At 36.5% G+C, this 19546-nt stretch overlaps 1 protein-coding gene across 2 annotated transcripts in view; it reads left to right on the top strand.

Moving 5' to 3' along the window:
• CHIC2 (cysteine-rich hydrophobic domain 2) overlaps positions 1-19546 on the top strand; it is a 55893-nt gene that overhangs the window by 13796 nt on the left and 22551 nt on the right. Inside the window, exons 2-3 of one of the 2 annotated variants that reach the window (XM_011958764.1) lie at positions 1595-1649; positions 1790-1945. In XM_011958764.1, coding sequence (XP_011814154.1) covers positions 1595-1649; positions 1790-1945 — 211 coding nt within the window. The remainder of the gene's footprint in view (positions 1-1594; positions 1650-1789; positions 1946-19546) is intronic. The other variant, XM_011958765.1, reaches the window with a different exon arrangement.

Genomic DNA, 19546 nt, shown 5'->3' with positions numbered 1-19546 from the left:
GTGTGGTGCTTAATTATGGGGACTATTCTGATAAATGAGTTGGTAGGCAATTTCATCATTGTGCAAACATCACAGAGTGTGTGTGTACAAACTTAAATGGTGTAGCCTACTACACATCTAGGCTATATGGTATATAGCCCGTAGCCCTTATGCTACAAACCTGTACAGTATGTTACTGTACTGTGTATTGTAGGCAGTTATAACACAGTGGTAAGTTTTGTGTATCTAAACATAGAGAAGGTACAGTAAAAACACGGTATTAAAATCTTGTGGGACCACCTTCAAGTATGTCCTGACTGAAACATTGTTAATATGGCACATGACTGTATGTATTTAAGGTTTGTTTTGTTTTTTAAGATAAGATGTAAGGAGTTATCCTAATAGCTGCAGATCAACAGATTGAGGGTTTCAGAGGAAAGTGTTAAAGGAGTTTGGAATGGAAAAGGTCTCTCAGGAAAGATAAACCTGAATTTGATGATGATGAGAAAGCAGGATAACAGATTGGAGGGGTTTGCACTGAATTGTGACTATAGACTGGAGGAATGTAGAGATAGTGAAATGGATGTATGTAGGATATGAGTAAAACAAGCCTGTTTCAAGATTCCGTTTAGATTTAGGGGTAAAGTTGGAGTTCCCCCTTCGAAACTTTACAGTATGTATTACATGAACTTTCAAAATTATCTCAAATTACATAAAAGTAAAATTGGTCTCATATGTGATTTCTTAAGGAAACAAAGGAAGCTGTAAAAGCCATAAAAGCCTGTATTGAAGTGTTGCATGGAATGGGCTCAATAGTTGTGATTTGAATGAATTCTCTTTTCTGCAAGTACTGGTAGACTTCTGATAGATAAAAGCAAAATAGGTTGTTTTTATTATGTCTTTTATCTTCTTGTTATATTTACCGTTCTTTGAAAATAGTTTAAATCTTTTATCAATTCTAAAGCCATGGAATATTTTAACCATGATTCAAGAAAAGATCTTTTAGGTAATAGGAATAGATATAGGTATAGTACATGTCTACATTTTCTTTCATACCATCTAATGCACTGACAAATAGATATTGAATGGAACCTAAGAGAGTTCTTGGTAGCACTTTGTCTGTTCCTACTTTTTTATTTTTTCTCTTCCTTTTTCCTTATTCTTCCCCTTCCCCACTCTTTTTCCTGCATTTTGCTTCTCATCTTATTGCTTGTGTAGGACACCTGCTAAAATTCACAGCTATTGTTTGTTTCCACCAATAACATTAAAAGCTGGAAAAAATTGCTATCCCACCCATTAAAATAATATGCTTTGTAGTTAACTTTTTAAGATACAAATTAAATGAACCATTTATATTTTTGTTTACATACTGCTGGTTAATTAACATTCAGCCCCTTATCATTATACAAAAGTTTCCATTTAACTGCTAAAATAATTGCTTGTTACATTTCATAAATTGCTATTACAGTTGTTTTATCTCAAAACTTCCATTTTATGTCTCAAACTTCCTCCGTATGTGAAAATGCTTTCTATTGACTTGACCTTTAAATTAAATGGTCTATATTTTTGGCAACAATGACATGTAATAACATATTCTTCTTATTTTTTAAAATAGATTTGGACTGAGCAACAAATTTGAATCAGAATTCCCTTCTTCATTAACTGGAAAAGTGAGTGTCTCATTTTTGTACTATTTGTATGCCTCAAAATGACAGTTTTTTTCTGAGAAAATTAGAAAAAAGTATGCTTATCAGTCATGTTTTTTGACATGAATATTGCATTGTTATTATTTCTTAAAATTTTTCTTTAGGTAGCTCCTGAAGAATTTAAAGCCAGCATCAACAGAGTTAACAGTTGTCTTAAGAAGAACCTTCCCGTTAATGTACGTTGGCTACTTTGTGGCTGCCTTTGTTGCTGCTGCACGTTAGGTTGCAGTATGTGGCCAGTTATTTGCCTCAGTAAAAGGGTAAGTTGAATTATATATTATAATTTAAATTTAGAAGTGGACAAGCAAGTCTTGCATTTATCTAGTTTTTATTTTTATATTGAATGAATCACCTATCCTGAATACAATATGAATCCAGGAGAGGAGTGAGTCAGTAAAGTTACTATATAGCCAAGTGCTGTTACTAAATAGCCATCTAAAAATTATATTTGTAATTTTAGGAGCAAGGAGTAGTGTATAGCATTGTCTCTATTTGTACATTGATGGTGGTGTGGTATAGTGATAAGGATGCTGGCTTCAGGTCTACCATTTATCTCTATGACCTTAGGCACATTTCCTAACCTCTTTCAACCCTACTTGACAAAACCGTAAAATGTTCACATGTTCATCTACTACTTGAATAGGATTATTGTAAAGGTATAATGAAAATGTTTGGAAAGCTCTTAGCTGAATAGCTCAAAGGAAGTGGTTAATAAGTATTAATTAATAGTATTCTTACTAATAGTAAGATAGTACCCATACAAGAAATAAAATGGTTACGATGGTGGTTTCTAGTTGGTAAGATTATGGGACATTGTTTTCTTCTTTTTATATTTTACAAGTTTTCTGTAGTGAGCACAAAGTGATTCTGTAATCAAAAAAAATAATTTTAAAGACTCATTATTTTGACTACTTATAGTAAAAAATTCTGGCCAGGCACAGTGGCTCATGCCTGCAATTTCAACACTTTGAGAGGCCAAGACAGGTGGATTCGCTTGAGGTCAGAAGTTCAGGGCCAGTCTGGCCAACATGATAAAACCCTGTCTCTACTAAAAATACAAAAAATTAGGTGTGGTGGCAGGTGCCTGTAATCCCAGTTAGTCAAGAGATTGAGGCAGGAGAATCGCTTGAACCTGGGAGGCAGAGGTTGCAGTGAGCTGAGATCGCGCTGTTGCACTCCAGCGTGGGCAACAATAGTGAAACTCTGTCTCAAAAAACAAACAAATATAATTTTAAGATGTTGGTAGAGATATGACAAATTATTACAGATTGAAGGCATTATATTTTTGTTAAATTTTTTAAAAATGGTATTTATATGTATAAAAATGAAATTTTTTTATTTTTTAAAAAACATATATTTAAAAAAAATAGAGACAGGGTTTTACTATGTTGCCCAGGCTGGTCGCGAACTTCTGGGCTCGAGCAGTCTGCCCTCCTTGGCGTCTCTAAGTGCTGGGATTATAGGCGTGAGCCACTGCACCCAGCCAAAAATGATATTTTGTTAAGATGAAAATGAATGAACAGTTTTATGTGGCTACGTTTTGATAACCAATAAGAGTAGGAAGTATGGATGAGCTAATTCTCTTTGTCCCTTGATTTCTGTTACAAAATAGAAGACATATTCCTACTAAAAGTTTTTAAATTGGTACATTCTATTGATAGGAAGGAGTTAATGCCTTTGTAATAGAATGACTTTTGTGATATTTACTTCAATATTTCTAATATTCCTTTTTTCTAAAAATGATTATTTTTGTTCGTCGTTCTCACCAGATTGCCTTTACACCACAGAACATTTTTTTGTCTCTGGATCCACAGTTGATTTTGTTGCTCTTGTAGTTTGGATCCCCTCACTCCCTTCCGCTATGTGGGCATTTCCATTGTTTCAGTGCCTGCTATGTCTCACTTGGTTGGTAATTGCTATCAGGTAACCCAAAAAATCATAAGAGTTTTAATACTGTAGATACCCTTGAGATCTGACTTTTTTGTTTGTGCTTGGTTTTGTTTTGATACCCTTTTTTTAAACCTTTAAATGAGTAGCATAAGATACTGCAGTGTTTGTACAGTGTATTTAGAAAATAAAGGTAAATGAGTTAAACTTTGCATTCTTATCAACTTGAGATCCTTTTTGAAATGCCTTCATTAAATTCCTTATGTGAGATGTAAGATTGACTTTTTTAAGCTAATTTCATCCGTAGTTTCTGAAAGTACATTTCATTTAGCATTGTAGTGTTCAGTCTAAGGTTTCTCTTTGTATTTTATATTACTAGATGGAATATTTATTTGATACATTTAATTTTATGTGGACTACTATCCAGGGAGCATAAACAAACATGACTTGCTTTTTAAAAAAGCATACATATCTGTGTCTTGGGTGTAAACTGTTATATAACCGTGGTAAGAGTGACACTTCATGTGTGTGAAGGATGTTACAGGCCCTGGAGAAAGAGGTGCTTTGTAAGATGGGGGCAAAATAATTTGGATTTTTTTCCTTTTTTTTTTAATTATACTTTAAGTTCTGGGGTACATGTGCAGAACATGCAGGTTTGTTACATAGGAATACATCTGCCATGGTGGTTTTCTGCACGCATCAGCCCATCATCTACATTAGGTATTTCTCCTAATGCTATCCCTTCCCTACCTCTCAACCCCCGACAGGCCCTGGTGTGTGATGTTCCCCTCTAGAGCAGGGATTTTTTTTTTTTTTTTTTTTTACATGTGTCTTGATTTACTAGCAATTTCTTTTTTTTTTTTTTTTTTTATTATACTTTAAGTTCTAGGGTACATGTGCATAACGTGCAGGTTTGTTACATATGTATACTTGTGCCATGTTGGTGTGCTGCACCCATCAACTCGTCAGCACCCATCAATTCATCATTTATATCAGGTATAACTCCCCAATGCAATCCCTCCCCCCTCCCCCCTCCCCATGATAAGCCCCAGTGTGTGATGTTCCCCTTCCCGAGTCCAAGTGATCTCATTGTTCAGTTCCCACCTATGAGTGAGAACATGCGGTGTTTGGTTTTCTCTTCTTGTGATAGTTTGCTAAGAATGATGGCTTCCAGCTGCATCCGTGTCCCTACAAAGGACGCAAACTCATCCTTTTTTATGGCTGCATAGTATTCCATGGTGTATATGTGCCACATTTTCTTAATCCAGTCGAGCAGGGATTTTTAATGTTTTATTTGCCATAAATCCTTTTGATGGTTTAGGGAAGCCTATGAATACTATCTTAGATGCTTTATATATATTTAAAAACATTTAATGTATTCTAAATGTATAAGGTAAAATACATGGGATTAGAAAGGAAACTGATTATATAAAATATAGTTATCAAAATACTAGAAAACTTCAATGTGATTTATAAATATGTTTATTAATGCATACAAAATAAGATAGCAACAGATCCATGGTAATAATATGATAGGAAGAATCTGTGATTTCTTTAAGTGATGAAGGTACAGGTCCTGTTTAGTCTATTGTAGTTAGTTGCATACATTAATGACCTAAGGAAATGTAATGCATTTCAGTTAGTGGTTAAAAAGATGCATTTTCATTTCACTCACTTTCACAGACTCCCAGAATTCTAAGTACTGTATGTTAAGAATCCTCGATTGAGAGGCATGAGATAAAAAATTGCCAGCCTGTGAATTTCTGTTTTTTTACTTGTGATGTGAAATCCTTTTATATGGTTAGAATGGTCTCCGACTCTAAGACATATCAGGACCAAAGGCATACTTGATACGCAGCTCAGTGTTTTTACTTTCTTGATATTATTCACTGATTTGGAAAACTGCGGTTCTGTCTTACCTTTAAAATCCATCCCCTCACAAGGTCAGGAGATCGAGACCATACTGGCCAACATGGTGAAACCCCATCTCTACTAAAAATATAAAAATTAGCTGGGCATGGTGGCATGTGCCTGTAATCCCAGCTACTTGGGAGGCTGAGGCAGGAGAATCGTTTGAACCAGGGAGCTGGAGGTTCAGTCTCAAAAAAAAAAAAAAAAAAAATCTATCCCCAACTTAGTGCCCTCTTTTTACGATCTGTTATTATTCCTAAGACCTTGTTTTTATTCTGTTCTATTATTATTATTGTTATTTTTTTTTTTGAGACGGGAGTTTTACTCTTGTTGTCCAGGCTGGAGTGCAAATGGCATGATCTCCACTCACGGCAACCTCCTCCTCCCAGGTTCAAGCAATTCTCCTGCCTCAGCCTCCTGAGTAGCTGGGATTACAGGTGCCTGCAGCCACACCCAGCTAATTTTTTTTTTTTTTTTTTGAGACGGAGTTTCACTTTTGTTGCCCAGGCTGGAGTGCAATGGTGTGGTCTCAGCTCACCGTAACCTGCACCTGCCCAGTTCAAGTGATTCTCCTGCCTCAACCTCCGGAGTAGCTGGAATTACAGGCTCCCAATACCATGCCCTGCTAATTTTTGTATTTTTAGTAGAGACAGGATTTCACCATGTTTGCCAGGCTGGTCTTGAACTCCTGACCTCAGGTGATCTGCCCGCCTCGGCCTTCCAAAGTGCTGGGATTCAGGCATGAGCCACTGTGCCTGGCTAATTTTTGTATTTTTAGTAGAGACGAGGTTTCACCATTTTGGCCAGGCCGATCTCGAGCTCCTGACCTCTGGTGATCTGCCTGCCCTGGCCTCCCAAAGTGCTGGGATTACAGGCGTGAGCCACTGCGCCCGGCCTATTCTATTATTTTGATTATTTTTTAGAGCTGCCAAATTGCCTTTTTTCTTAACTACCTTTGCCTATTTTTGAAAATTGTTTTTTAATATACAGTAAAATTTTTGTATACAGTTCTATGATTTTCGATAAATGCATAGAGTTTTGTAACCACCACCAGAATGAAGATACATAACAGTTTTCCGTTAAAAACTTACTTGTGCTGTCCCTCTGTAGTTGAACCCTTGTCAACTCTTAAACCCGGCAACCAGTGATCTGTTGTCTATCCCTACAATTTTGTCTTTTCTAGAATATTATATAAATGGAATAAAATAGTATATATAACTTTTTGAGTCTGGCTTCTTTCATGTAGCTTAGTGCATTTGAGATTCATCTATTTTCTTTTATGTATTAATAGTTTATTCTTTTTTATTGTTGAGTAGTATTCCATTGTATGGATGTATCACAGTTTGTTTATCCATTCATCACTTGAAGACATTGAGTTGTTTCCAGTTTTTGAATAAAGCTTGCCATAAACATTCACATGCATGTTTTTGTGTGAACACAAGTTTTCATTTTTAGGAAGGGGATTGCTGGGTTATATGCTAAGTGAATGTTTAATTTTATAAAAAATTTCCGAACTGTTTTCCAAAGTGGGTGAACCATTTTGCATTCCAGCCAACAATGCATGAGAGATCCAATTGCTTAGCATCCTTGCAGGACTTGACATGGTTAGTTTTAGAAATTATAGTCATTCTAATAGATATATAGTAGCATCTCATTGTGGTTTTAATTTGCATTACCATTAATTTGCATTACTCACATCATGAGTAATGATGTTGAGCACCTTTTCATGTGCTTATTTGCTGTTTGTACACCTTCGTTAAAGTGCTCATTGAAATATTTTGCCCAATTAAAATAGTTACTTCTTGTTGAGTTTTGAGAGTTCTTCATATAATTCTGAAAATAAATGCCCTGGCAGATATGTGCAAATATATATTTGCAGTCTGTAGCTGTCTTTTCATTCTCCAACAATGTCTTTGGCAGAACAAAAGTTGTTGCTTTTGACGAATTCATCACTTTTTAAAAAAATACAGATTGTACTTTTAGTGCTGTATCTAAGAATTTGCCTAAAGCAAGGTCATGAAAATTTTCTCCCATGATCTCTTTACTTTGCTTTTAGGTGTGTGACCCATTTTAACTCAGGTTTTAATATGAGTGTGAGGTATGGGTCAAAGTTTTCTGGTTTTTTTTTTTTTTTTTGCATGTGACTTTCTAGGTTTTCCAGTACCATTTGTTGAAAAGACTATTCTTTCTCCCTTGAATTGCCATTGTACGTTGTCAAAAATCAGTCAACGATACCTGTGTAGGTCTCTTTCCATACTCTATTCTGCTCTATTGATCTATATGTCTATCTTGATTAAATATCACAATATCTAGTTTACTGCAGCTTTTTTTTTTTTTTTCTGTTTTAAATAAGAAGGAGACAGGGTCTTGCTGTGTTCCCCAGGTTGGTCTCGAACTCCTGGGCTCAAGCAGTTCTCTCTCATCTCGGCCTCCCAAAGTGCTGGAATTACAGATATGAGCCACTGCGCCCAGCCTACTGTAGCTTTACAGTAAGTCTTGAAATCAGGTAGTTTGAGCCTTTCAAATTTTTTCTTATTTTTCAAGATTGTTTTGGCTATTGTGATTTCTTTACCTTTCTGTATAAATTTTAGAATTAGCTTGTCAAATATCTATAAGAAACACTGGTATTTGATTGGAATTACATTCAATTTACAGATGAATTGGAGAGAATTGACATCCTAACAATATTAAGTCTTCCAAACCAAGAATATGACGTAGTCTCCATGTATTTAGGTCTTTGACCTTTTTTTTTGTTAGAGCTTTGTAGCTTTTTGCGTAGCATATAGATTATGCTCATGTTTTATTAGCTTTATACATAAGTATTTCTTTGGGTTTGTTGCTGTTGTAAATGGTAATTGTTTTTTTAATTTTGATTTCCAATTGTTCACTACTAGTACATAAAATACAATTGATTTTTGTATATTAACATCATGTCCTTCAATCTTGCCAAACTCACTTATTAAATTCCAGGAACTTTTTTGTGGATTCCTTGGGATTTTCTACAGAGATAACTATGTTGTCGGAAAATAATGACAGTTTTATTCCCAATCTGTGTACTTTTTCTTTTCCTTCCCCTTTTCACAGTGTAGGACTTCTAATAAAATGCTGAATAGGAGTGATGAGAGCAAACTCCTTGCTTTATTCTTGATTTTCTCTGTTTTTCTGTTTTCACTTCCATTGATTTTTTGTTTTTATTATTTCTTCTTGATTTGGATATAATTTACTCTTGTTTTTTAGTTTCTTAAGGTAGAAGTCATTGATTTGTCGTTTCTTTTTTTCTTATATGAGCATTTAATGCTCTTTCCCTCTAAAGCACTGTTTTGACTATATCCTACACATTTTTATATAGTATTTTTGTTTTCATTTGTTCAAAGTTTTTGTGATTTTCTGTCCGACTGGTGGATTATCAAGAAGTTTGTTTAACCTCCAAATATTTGGAGATTTACCAGAAACTTTTCTGTTACTGATTTCCAATTTAATTTTATTACTGTTAAAGTATTTACTTTGTGTGATTTCAGTTCTCTTAAATGTGTTAAGTTTTATTTTATGGCCTTGAATACAGTGTATTTTGGTAATGGCATGTTCAAAACTTCTGTTTATATTTTACTAGCTTTATTGAAGTGCAAGTGACATACAATAAACTGCACATGTTTAATGTATATTATTTGATGAATTTTGTCACATGTATACACTTGTGTGCATCAAGATAGTGAACATATTCATCATTTCCAAAAACTTCCCTGTGCAAGTGCTGATCTGCTTTCTGGCACTATAGATTAGTTTGCATTTTCTAGAATTTTATCTAAATGAAATCATACAATATGTATTCTTTTTTGTCTTCTTGTTTTATTTTTTATTTATTTAATTTTGAGATAGGGTCTCATTCTGTCACTGAGGCTGGAGTTCAGTGGCGTGATCATGGCTCACTACAGCCTTCCCAGACTTCCCAGGCTCCACTCATCCTCCCCACCCCAGCCTCCCAAGTAGCTGGGGCCACAGGTGCACATCACCACGCCTGGCTAATTTTTGTATTTTTGGTAGAGACGGGGTTTCTTCTGTCAAACTCCTGAACTCAAGCAATCCACCCACCTCAGCCTCCCAAAGTGCTGGGATTATAGGCATGAGCCCCCATGCTTGGCCGGCCCCTTTTTATCTTTTACTTACTGTGATTTTGAGATTCAACCATGTTGTTGCATCGGTAGTTCATTCCCTTTTATTGCTGAATAATGTTTATTATATGGATATGCCATATTTGTTTATTTACCTGTTGATAGACATTTTGGTCTATATAAATAAAACTGCTGTGAATATTCTTGTTCAGGTGTTTTTATGGACACTTTTTTTTTTTCACTTGAGTAAAAATTACTGAGTGGAATGCCTTGGTCATATGTCATGTGTATGTTTAACTTTCTTTTTTTTCTTTTTTTTTTGTCGTGGTGGTGGGACAATCATGGAAATGCATTTAAGGAACTGAGAAACTGCCAAAAGTGGAGGTACTATTATGTTATTGTAGGATAGATTCTGTTCTGCTACATCCTTGTCAACACTGAGTACAGTCTCTAAAGAGTTTAGGTATATGTCCCCTCTAAATCTCATGTTGAAATACAATCCCCAGTGTTGGAGGTGGGGCCTTGTGGAAGGTGATTGGATCATGGTGGCAATACTTCATGGCTTTGTGCTGAGTTCTCTGAAGATCTGGTTTTTTAAAAGAGCGTGGCACCTCCCGCAACCCCCTTACTCCTGCTCTGCCATATGAGATGTCTGCTGCCTTTCATCTTCCACCATGATTATAAGCTCCCTGAGTCCTCCCCAGAAGCTGAGCAGATGCCAGTGCCATGCTGCTTGCATAGCCTGCAGAACTGTGAGCCAATTAAACCTCTTCGTTATAAATTACCTAGTCTCAGATATTTCTTTATAGCAATGCAAGAACAGCCTAACGAGAGATTTTAGTACCACTGTCTTGATAACTGATAGAACTAGTAGACAGAAAATCCCTACAAATATCAGCCAACTTAACCGAATTGACATTTATAAAACACTCTAACCAACAATAGGTAAATACACATTCTTTTCAAGTACCTACAGATCATTGAGATAGTTCTTATTCAAAGTAATTAAACAAGTCTTAGTAAATTTCAAGGGATTCAAAACATACAAAGTAGGTTATCTGACCACAGTAAAAGTAAATTAAAAATCAGTAAATGAAAAATCACTAGAAAATCCCCAAATATTTGAAAGCTAAATAAAATGCTTCTGAATAACTCATTGGTCAAAGAAATCAAAAGGGACATTTAAAAGCAGAATGAATTAAATGAAGATTAAAACACAAAATGTCAAAATTTCTGTGATACTCCTACTGCAGTGTTCAAGGAAGGAAATTTATATCACTGAAAGTCTGCACTAGAAAAGAAAGCCTCAAATCCATGACCTCTGTTTTCACCTAAGAAATCAGAAAAACAAGAGGAAATTAAATCCAAAGTAAGGAGAGGGGAAAAAAAATAATAATGGTCAGACTGAAACCTATGAAATATAAAACATAAAATCAATAGAAACAATCAGTGAAACCAAAAACTGATCTTTGAGAAGAACAAAAAAATTAATAAATCTCTAACCAGAGTGGGGAAAAGAGAAAGAAGAGATAAATTAACAATTTCAGGAATGAAACAGGTGACGAGACTAAGAGGTTTTAAAGATAGTAAAAGAATGATTAATGAATACTATAAACTGTATGCCTATAATTCAGCACCTTAAAGTGGACAAATTCCTTGAAAAAGAGAAACTATAAAGCTTAACCAAGATAAAATGGATGACTTGAAAGGTCCCATATCAATTAAGTAAATTGAATTTGTAATTTAAAAACTTCCAGCAAAGAAAATTCCAGGCCCAGATACCTTTACTGGTATATTCTTACAAAATTTAAGGAAGAAATAATGCCTATTCTACACAAACTCTTCTAGAAAATCAAGAGAAAAGAACCCTTCCCAGCTCACTTTATGAGGCCATCATTACTCTGAGGCCAAAACCAGACAGAGATATTATAAAAGAAAAGACAGAAAAATGTTCCTCATAACATAGATATAAAATTTCTAAACAGACTTTTAGCCTATCAAGTCCAACAAAAACATGAAAAGAAAAACACACATGGCCATGTACATTGTCCTTCCCAGGAAGGTAAGTAAGGTTGGTGTAACAACCAAAAATGCAATGAATGTAACTCAACATATTTCTAAACTAAAAAGAAAAACCACACAACAATCTCTAAAGTGGCAGAAAAGGCATTTGATAAAATCCAGCATCTATACTTGATTAACAGTCTCACAACCTAATAGAATAAAATTTCCTCAAGCTGATAAAGGACATCTACAGAAACTGTACAATTAACATGACACTTAATAATGAAAGTCTGAATGCATTTCTTTCAAAATCAAGAACGAACCAAGAGGATGTTCTCACTACTACTAATTATGTTGTTCTGGAGATTCTAGCCAGGACAGTAAGGCAAGAAAAAGCAACAAGTATAGTAATAATACTGTCTTGATGGGCAGATGACATGTTTGTCTATCAAGAAAATTCAATAGAATCTTTAAAGAAACGCCTAGAACTAACAGGTGAGTTTAGCAAAGCTATACCCTAGCAACAAAAAATAAAAAATTAAAATGAAAAAATACAATTTTAAAATAGCATAAAAATACTAAGTACTTATAGAGAAAGCTGAAAAACATATATAAGACACATACACTAAAATCTACAAAATATCACTTAGAAAAAAACTTGAAAGACTTAAGTAAATGGGGGAAAATATTGGTTCATGTGTCAGAAGAGGAAATTTTTTGTTTGTTTTGAGACGGAGTTTCGCTCTTGTTGCCCAAGCTGGACTGGATTGGTACAATCTTGGCTCACCACGACCTCTGCCTCCCAGGTTCCAGCGATTCTCCCGCCTTAGCCTCCGAGTAGCTAAGATTACAGGCATGCGCCACCATGCCTGGCTGATTTTATGTTTCTAGTAGAGACAGGGTTTCTCAGTGTTGGTCAGGTTGATCTCGAACTCCCGACCTGAGGTGATCCGTCCGCCTCAGCCTCCCAAAGTGTTGGGATTACAGGCATGAGCCACCGCGTCTGGTGAGGAAATACTTTTAAGTGGCCAGTTTCTCCAGACTGATCGATAGATTCAGTGCAATCCAAAGTAAATTCCCAACAGGACTTTTTTTTTGTAGAAATTGACAGGCTGATCTAAAATTCATATGGAATGCAGACAACCTACAAAAGCAAAACAACTCTGAAAAGGGAATACAAAGTTGGAGAACCAACACTACCCAATTTCAAGACATAATTATAAAGCTACAGGCCGGGCATGGTGGCTCAAGCCTGTAATCCCAGCACTTTGGGAGGCTGAGACGGGCGGATCACGAGGTCAGGAGATCGAGACCATCCTGGCTAACATGGTGAAACCCCGTCTTTACTAAAAACTACAAAAAACTAGCCGGGCGAGGTGGCGGCGCCTGTAGTCCCAGCTACTGGGAGGCTGAGGCAGGAGAATGGTGTGAACCTGGGAGGCGGAGCTTGCAGTGAGCTGAGATCCGGCCACAGCACTCCAGCCTGGGTGACAGAGCGAGACTCCGTCTCAGGAAAAAAAAAAATTATAAAGCTACAATACTCAAAGTAGTGTGGTACTCGCATCAAGATAGACAAACAGATAAACAGAAGAGACAGAGCCAAAAAATAGACCCCTTTATGAACTGATTTCCCCCAAAGGTAGAAAGGCAATTCAGTAAAGAAAGAACAGTCTTTTAAGAGATAAAATTGGTAAAATTAAATACCTATACATTTTTTAAAAATCCTTCAATCTATACATTAAACCGTATTTTAATAGAAAGTTTAACTCAAAATGTAAAACCTAAACCTATAGAACTCTAGAAGAAAACGTAGGAGAAAAATTCTTGTGACCTAGGCTTAGGAAGAATTACTAGGTATAACATTAATGGCACAATCTGTAAAAGAACACCAGACAAATTGGACTCCATAAAAATTAAAAATTTCTATTTTTGAAAACTATTGGAGGATTTAAAGACCAACTACTACTGACTGGGAGAAATCTTTGCAAAGCAGATATTTTTATCCAGAATATATAAAGAATTCTCAAAACTCAACAATAAGAAAACAATTCAGGAAACATTGAGCAAAAATTTAGAACAGACACCTCACCAAAAAAGATATATAAATGAAAAATTAGCATCTTTTCAGATGCTCAACATCACTAATCATTAGGAAAAATGCAGATTAAAACCATAATGATAACATTACATACTTATTAGAAGGACTGAAATTAAAAAGACTATGTTAGTCTGTTCTTCCATTGCTATAAGGAAATACCTGAGACTGTACAATTTATAATGAAGAGGTTTAATTGGCTCACGGTTCTGCAGGCTGTACAAGAAACATGGCACTGCCATCTGCTCAGCTTGTGGGGAGGACTCAGCTTATAATCACGGTGGAAGATGAAAGGGAGCGGGCATCTCATATGGCAGGGCAGGAGCAAGGGGGTTGGGGGAGGTGCCACACTCTTTTAAAAAAACATCTCCAGAGAACTCAGCACAAAGCCATGAAGTATCTGCCCCCATGATCCAATCACCTTCCACCAGGCCCCATCTCCAACACTGGGGATTACATTTCAACATGAGATTTAGAGGGGACACATACTTAAACTCTTTAAAAGACTACTCAGTGTTGACAAGGATGTAGCAGAACAGAATCTATTCTACAGTAGTGTGAGATCATAAAATAATAGTACTTCCACTTTTGGCAGTTTCTCAGTTCCTTAAATGCATTTCCATGGATTGACTATAATTGTGGGTTTGTGTATTTATTCATGCAGCTTATGCTGTATGTATTTTGGTGTTCTATAATTAGGTATATAAATTTTCAGGATTTTTGTGATTGACCTCTTTATCATTATAAAATTGACCTGTATTTTTCTCTGAAATGTACTTTGCCTAATATTCATAGTCATTCCATTTCTTTTGATTGATGTTAACATGGTATATATTTTTCCATCCTTAAACTTTTTTAGCTGATTTGTACCTTTTATTTAAAGTTCATTTCTTATAGGCAGTGTTGGGTCTTGCTTTTTTATTCAATCTGACAATCTCTGCCTTTTAATTAGGGATTTTGACCCATTTACATTTCTTGTGATCATCAGTATGGCTAGGTTCATCTTTCATTTTGCTGTTTTTTCCATCAGATTTTTAATTTACATTTTTTTCTCATTTTTTGCCTTATTTTTGCTTTTCTTTTTTCTTTTCCTTTTCCTTTTCTTTTCTTTTCTCTTTTCTTTTCTTTTCTTTTCTTTTTTCTTTTCTTTCCTTTCTTTTTTGAAACAGAGTCTTACTCTGTCTACCAGGCTGGAATGCAGTGACTCAGTCTCAGCTCACTGTAACTTCCACCTCCTGGATTCGGGAGATTCTTTTGCCTCAGCCTCCTGCATAGCTGGGACTACAAGTGTACGCTACCATGCCTGGCTAATTTTTGTGTTTTTGGTAGAGACGGGGTTATGCCACGTTGGTCAGGCTGGTCTCGAACTCCTGGCTTCAAGTGATCCATTTGCCCTGTTCTCCCAAAGTGCTGGGATTACGGCGGGAGCCACCACACCCGGCCTCATTTTTTGCCTTATTGATTGACTGATTGATTGATTGATTGTCTCACTCTGTCACCCAGGCTGCAGTGAAGTGGCTCAATTTTGACTCACTGCAACCTCTGCCTCCCAGGTTCAAGTGATTCTCCTGTCTCAGCCTCCCAAAGTGCTGGGATTACAGGTGTGAGCCACCGTGCCCGGCCTGCCTTCTTGTTTTTGAAAATAATGATTAGTAAGGTAACATTCATATAACATAGCCATTTAAAAGTAAGCAATTCAGTGATGTTTAGTATATTCACAGTATTGTGCAGCTCCCACCTCTATCTAGTTTCAAAACATTTTCATCACTCCACAAAGGAATCACACCCTTACCCATCAAGCAATTTCTCCCCATTATTCCTTCCCTGTAGCCCCAGGCAACCACAATCTGTGTTCTATCTTTATGGATTTATTGATTCTGGATATTTCATATAAATGGATCATATAATATATGACCTTTTGTGTCTAGCTTCTTTCACTTAGCATAGTTTTTTGCAAGTTTGTCTACATTGTAGCATGTATCAGTACTTCATTTTTATGGGTTAATATTCCATTGTATGTATATCTCACAATTTGTTTATTTATTCATCCATTGATGGGCATTTAGGCTGTTTCCATTAGCAGATGTTGCTGTTAACATGGATGTGCATGTATTTGTTTGAGTACTTGTTTTCAGTTCTTTTGTGTATATACCTAGAAATATGGTAATTCTGGTTTTCACTTCTTGAGGATCCAGAATAGTGTCCTCGTGAAGTAAGACCCTCTTGGGTACTCTGAATTATAGCATTTTCTAGTCTTGCTGGTGGAAAGAGGCACTATGCTGGATTTTTTGTATTTTGTGTTTTTTATTTTTTGTAGAGATGGGGTCTTACTATGTTGCCCAGGCTGGTCTTGAACTCCTAGGCTCAAGCAGTCTTCCCACCTCAGCCTCCCAAAGTGCTGAGATTATAGGCATGAGCCACCATGCCTTGCCTTACATAGGATCTTATCTGCCTCTAATAGTTTCTTTACTTGCTCAGTACTCACCTTAATATTCAGTAAGGACTATCTGCAGATCCTGGAGTTCGTTCTCTTTTCAGCACTCTCCTCTGGTACTGTGCTCTGTGACTTCTAGCTGCCCCGATCTTCCTATTCTTTCACTTCTGTCTTTTTAACTTAGGGAGTCCCTAGGCTTTGCCTGGTTTCTCCATCCATTCACTGTGGCCTGGAAGCTCTAAGTCAGTGAGTTTGGGAAATTGTAGGGCTTGTCCAAATTGTTTCTGTTTTCTCAGAGATGACTGTCTTTCATTTTCCATGTCCTGAAAACTATTTCAGATGTTTTGTCTTTTTTTGATTGTTTCAGATTAGAAGGTAAATCTGGTGTCCATTGCTACATCTTGGCTGAAAATGGAAGTCTAAACATCCTCTTTTTATAGAGATGCTCTTGACATATAAGTACCATGTTAGGTGCCAGGGATAGTATAAGTCTATACTAAGGCTGGGCGCGGTAGCTCATGCCAGCAGTCAGCACTTTGGGAGGCCGAGGTGGGTGGATCATGAGGTCAGGAGTTCGAGACCAGCCTGGCAAACATGGTGAAACCCCATCTTTACTAAAAATACAAAAACCAGCCAGGTGTGGTGGTGCGTGCTTATAATCCCAGCTACTCAGGAGGCTGAGGCAGGAGAATCTCTTGAACCCGGGACGCAGAGGTTGTGGTGAGCTGAGATCATGCCACTGCACTCCAGCATGGGTGACAGAGTGAGACTCCATCTCAATAAATAAATAAATAAATAAGTAAATAAATAAAATTCTCCTCAAAGAGCATATAGTCTATTTGGAGAGCTGGCTACAGGGTAAGCTTCTAGGCACTTTTCTTGTTTTTCATGAAGTAGCTCTGATAGCGGAAGACAATAAAAATGTATCCTTAGGGTCTGGAAATATGAAATAGCCACCCGCAATGACAAAATATATTTGAAATCTCATATATTAAACATTAATTTGAATTTTACATTCTATTACCTGGTATATATTTGTTTTAATAGGCTATTTAAAATGACTTAACATTGAGTAAACTGATAATATAGGAAGATAAGCATATTCATCCTATGAAATTGCTAGGTTTGGCTACCATTTCTTTATGCTGCCAGTGTGCTATTCTCTGGATTTCGTTTGTTAATTAATTCAGTGAATATTCCTGAAGCAGCACTGTGGGCTTGGTACTGTTTCAGATGCCTAGGTTAAATGGTTTCTCTTGTGGACTTAAACGACAGACAAAAGCAGGAAAATAAATTCAAGATAGTTTCAGAGAGTAATCAATGCTTAGAAGTCAGTAAAACAGGAAACTTTGATCTTTTAGTAGGTTTCTTTGTAAGAGCCTGAGAAACTTACAAGTGAATAAAATGCTTCAGCTTTATTAAATAGATTTTATGACATTTTCTTTGCAAAGCTTATTTTTGTTATACTTTGCTTCTTGGCTGTACCAGAATTATAGTATTATAGCTTAGAAAATTCATATTCAGGTAAATGGATATCACATATTGTATGTGCCTTCAGTCTGCTCACTTTTTGAAGAAATGTTTCATAATTTTACTATATACTGTGCTGTAGTATGTTTTTGTTTTGGTTTGTCTTCCATCCTAAGCAACTGTTAGTTTCAGTCTTCAGGCTTCTAAGATTTTGCACATATATTTTCTATCGCAACTTTAATGACTTTATAGACTTTGTTTATATATGCTTTCAGCCTTCCTCATGTCTGAATAAAGAACCCTAAGTTTTAGACTGTTTATACACCAACTTCTTAACCTTGTTGTCTTATCTCCTTTATAAAAATGCTTTACTCTTTTAGATATGCTAACCAGAATTATGCCACTTTCTAAAAGTCGTCTCTGTACGGATTTGTTAAAAATATTGCATATTTTCATTTCCTTTGTGCTTTTATATATATTTAAAATTATATCAGGAAATCATTCATTTAGGAATAGGGAAGTGGCCTGTAACGTGTGGTGGCTAGAACTTACATTTTGGTGCTTGAACTAGCTGCTTTGGACTGTGACACTTACCAATCTACTCACTCTAAACCCTTCCTTGTAGTGTTGTTTTAAGAATTACAGCAAGTGGGCCGAGCCCTGTGGCTCACTCCTGTAATCCCAGCACTTTTGGGAGGCTGAGGCAAGTGGATTGTGTGAGGCCAGGCGTTCAAGACCAGCCTGGACAACATGTTGAAACCCTGTGTCTACTAAAAATACAAAAATTAGCTCGGCGTGGTGGTGTGTGCTTGTAGTCCCAGCTACTCAGGAGGCTGAGACAGCAGAATCACTTGAACCCAGGAGGCGGAGGTTGCAGTGAGCCGAGATGGCACCACTGTACTGTAGCCTGAAGCAACATAGTGAGACTCTGTCTCTCTCTCTCTCTCTCACACACACACACACACACACACACACACACACAAAAGTAAGTACATGTAGGCTACTTAATATAGTATTTTGCCTATAGGAGGTGCTTACTTCAATGTAGTTGCTGTTATTATCATTTTAGTATTATTATTCCCAGTGTTTGTCTTCTTAACTACTGTATCCCCAGTGCTCTCACAGTGCCTAGCATCTACTTGGTGATCAATAAATATTTGTTGAATGAATGTATTCATCTGGCCTTTAAAATCCTGGCATTAGCAAGATCATAATGTTTCATAAGATATGGTACTTACTAATCAGAAGAAGATTCCCTGATAAATAGAAGCATCTTGCCTTTTAGAATAAGTAATAGGAGCTCCTACTGCTGTAGGAGCAGTGTGATACAGTATAAAGGATAGTAAACCAGTGTTTGAAGTTGGGTGACCTTGAGAGAGTCGCTTAAAGCCTCTCAGCGTTAGGTTTTTTTTTTTTCCCTTTCCTTTTAATCTGAGCAAGGGACAGGCCAGCTAATTTCTCAGATACTTTCCAGTTCCAAAAATCTGTAGTCCTCTTGAAAATTGAGCTTTGTAGGTCTATAAACTATTTCTATAACCATGCTTTAAAAAGAAGCCAGGAGTGGTGCATACACCTATAATCCCAGCTACACAAGAGGCTGAGGCAGGAGAATTGCTTTAACCCGGGAGGCGGAGGTAGAGGTTGCAGTGAGCCAAGGTTGCACCACTGCACTCCAGCCTAGGTGACAGAGTGAGACTTCATCTCAAAAAAAAAAAAAAAAAAAAAAAAATCTCAATGTTGATTTTTATTTTAAAGCTTAAGAATTAGCATTTTAGGCCAGGTGTGGTGGCTCACGCCTGTAATCCCAGCACTTTGAGAGACTGAGGCAGACTGATTACCTGAGGTCAGGAGTTCGAGACTAGCCTGGTCAACGTGGTGAAACCCCACCTCTACTCAAAATACAAAATTAGCCGGGCATAGTGGTGCATGCCTGTAGTCCCAGCTACCTGGG

Source organism: Colobus angolensis, unplaced genomic scaffold (assembly GCF_000951035.1).
Source record: "Colobus angolensis palliatus isolate OR3802 unplaced genomic scaffold, Cang.pa_1.0 Scaffold473, whole genome shotgun sequence".
NCBI classification, from domain to species: Eukaryota; Metazoa; Chordata; class Mammalia; order Primates; family Cercopithecidae; genus Colobus; species Colobus angolensis.
Note: the sequence above shows the minus strand (reverse complement) of the source record. Positions and strands in the feature narration are given on the sequence as shown.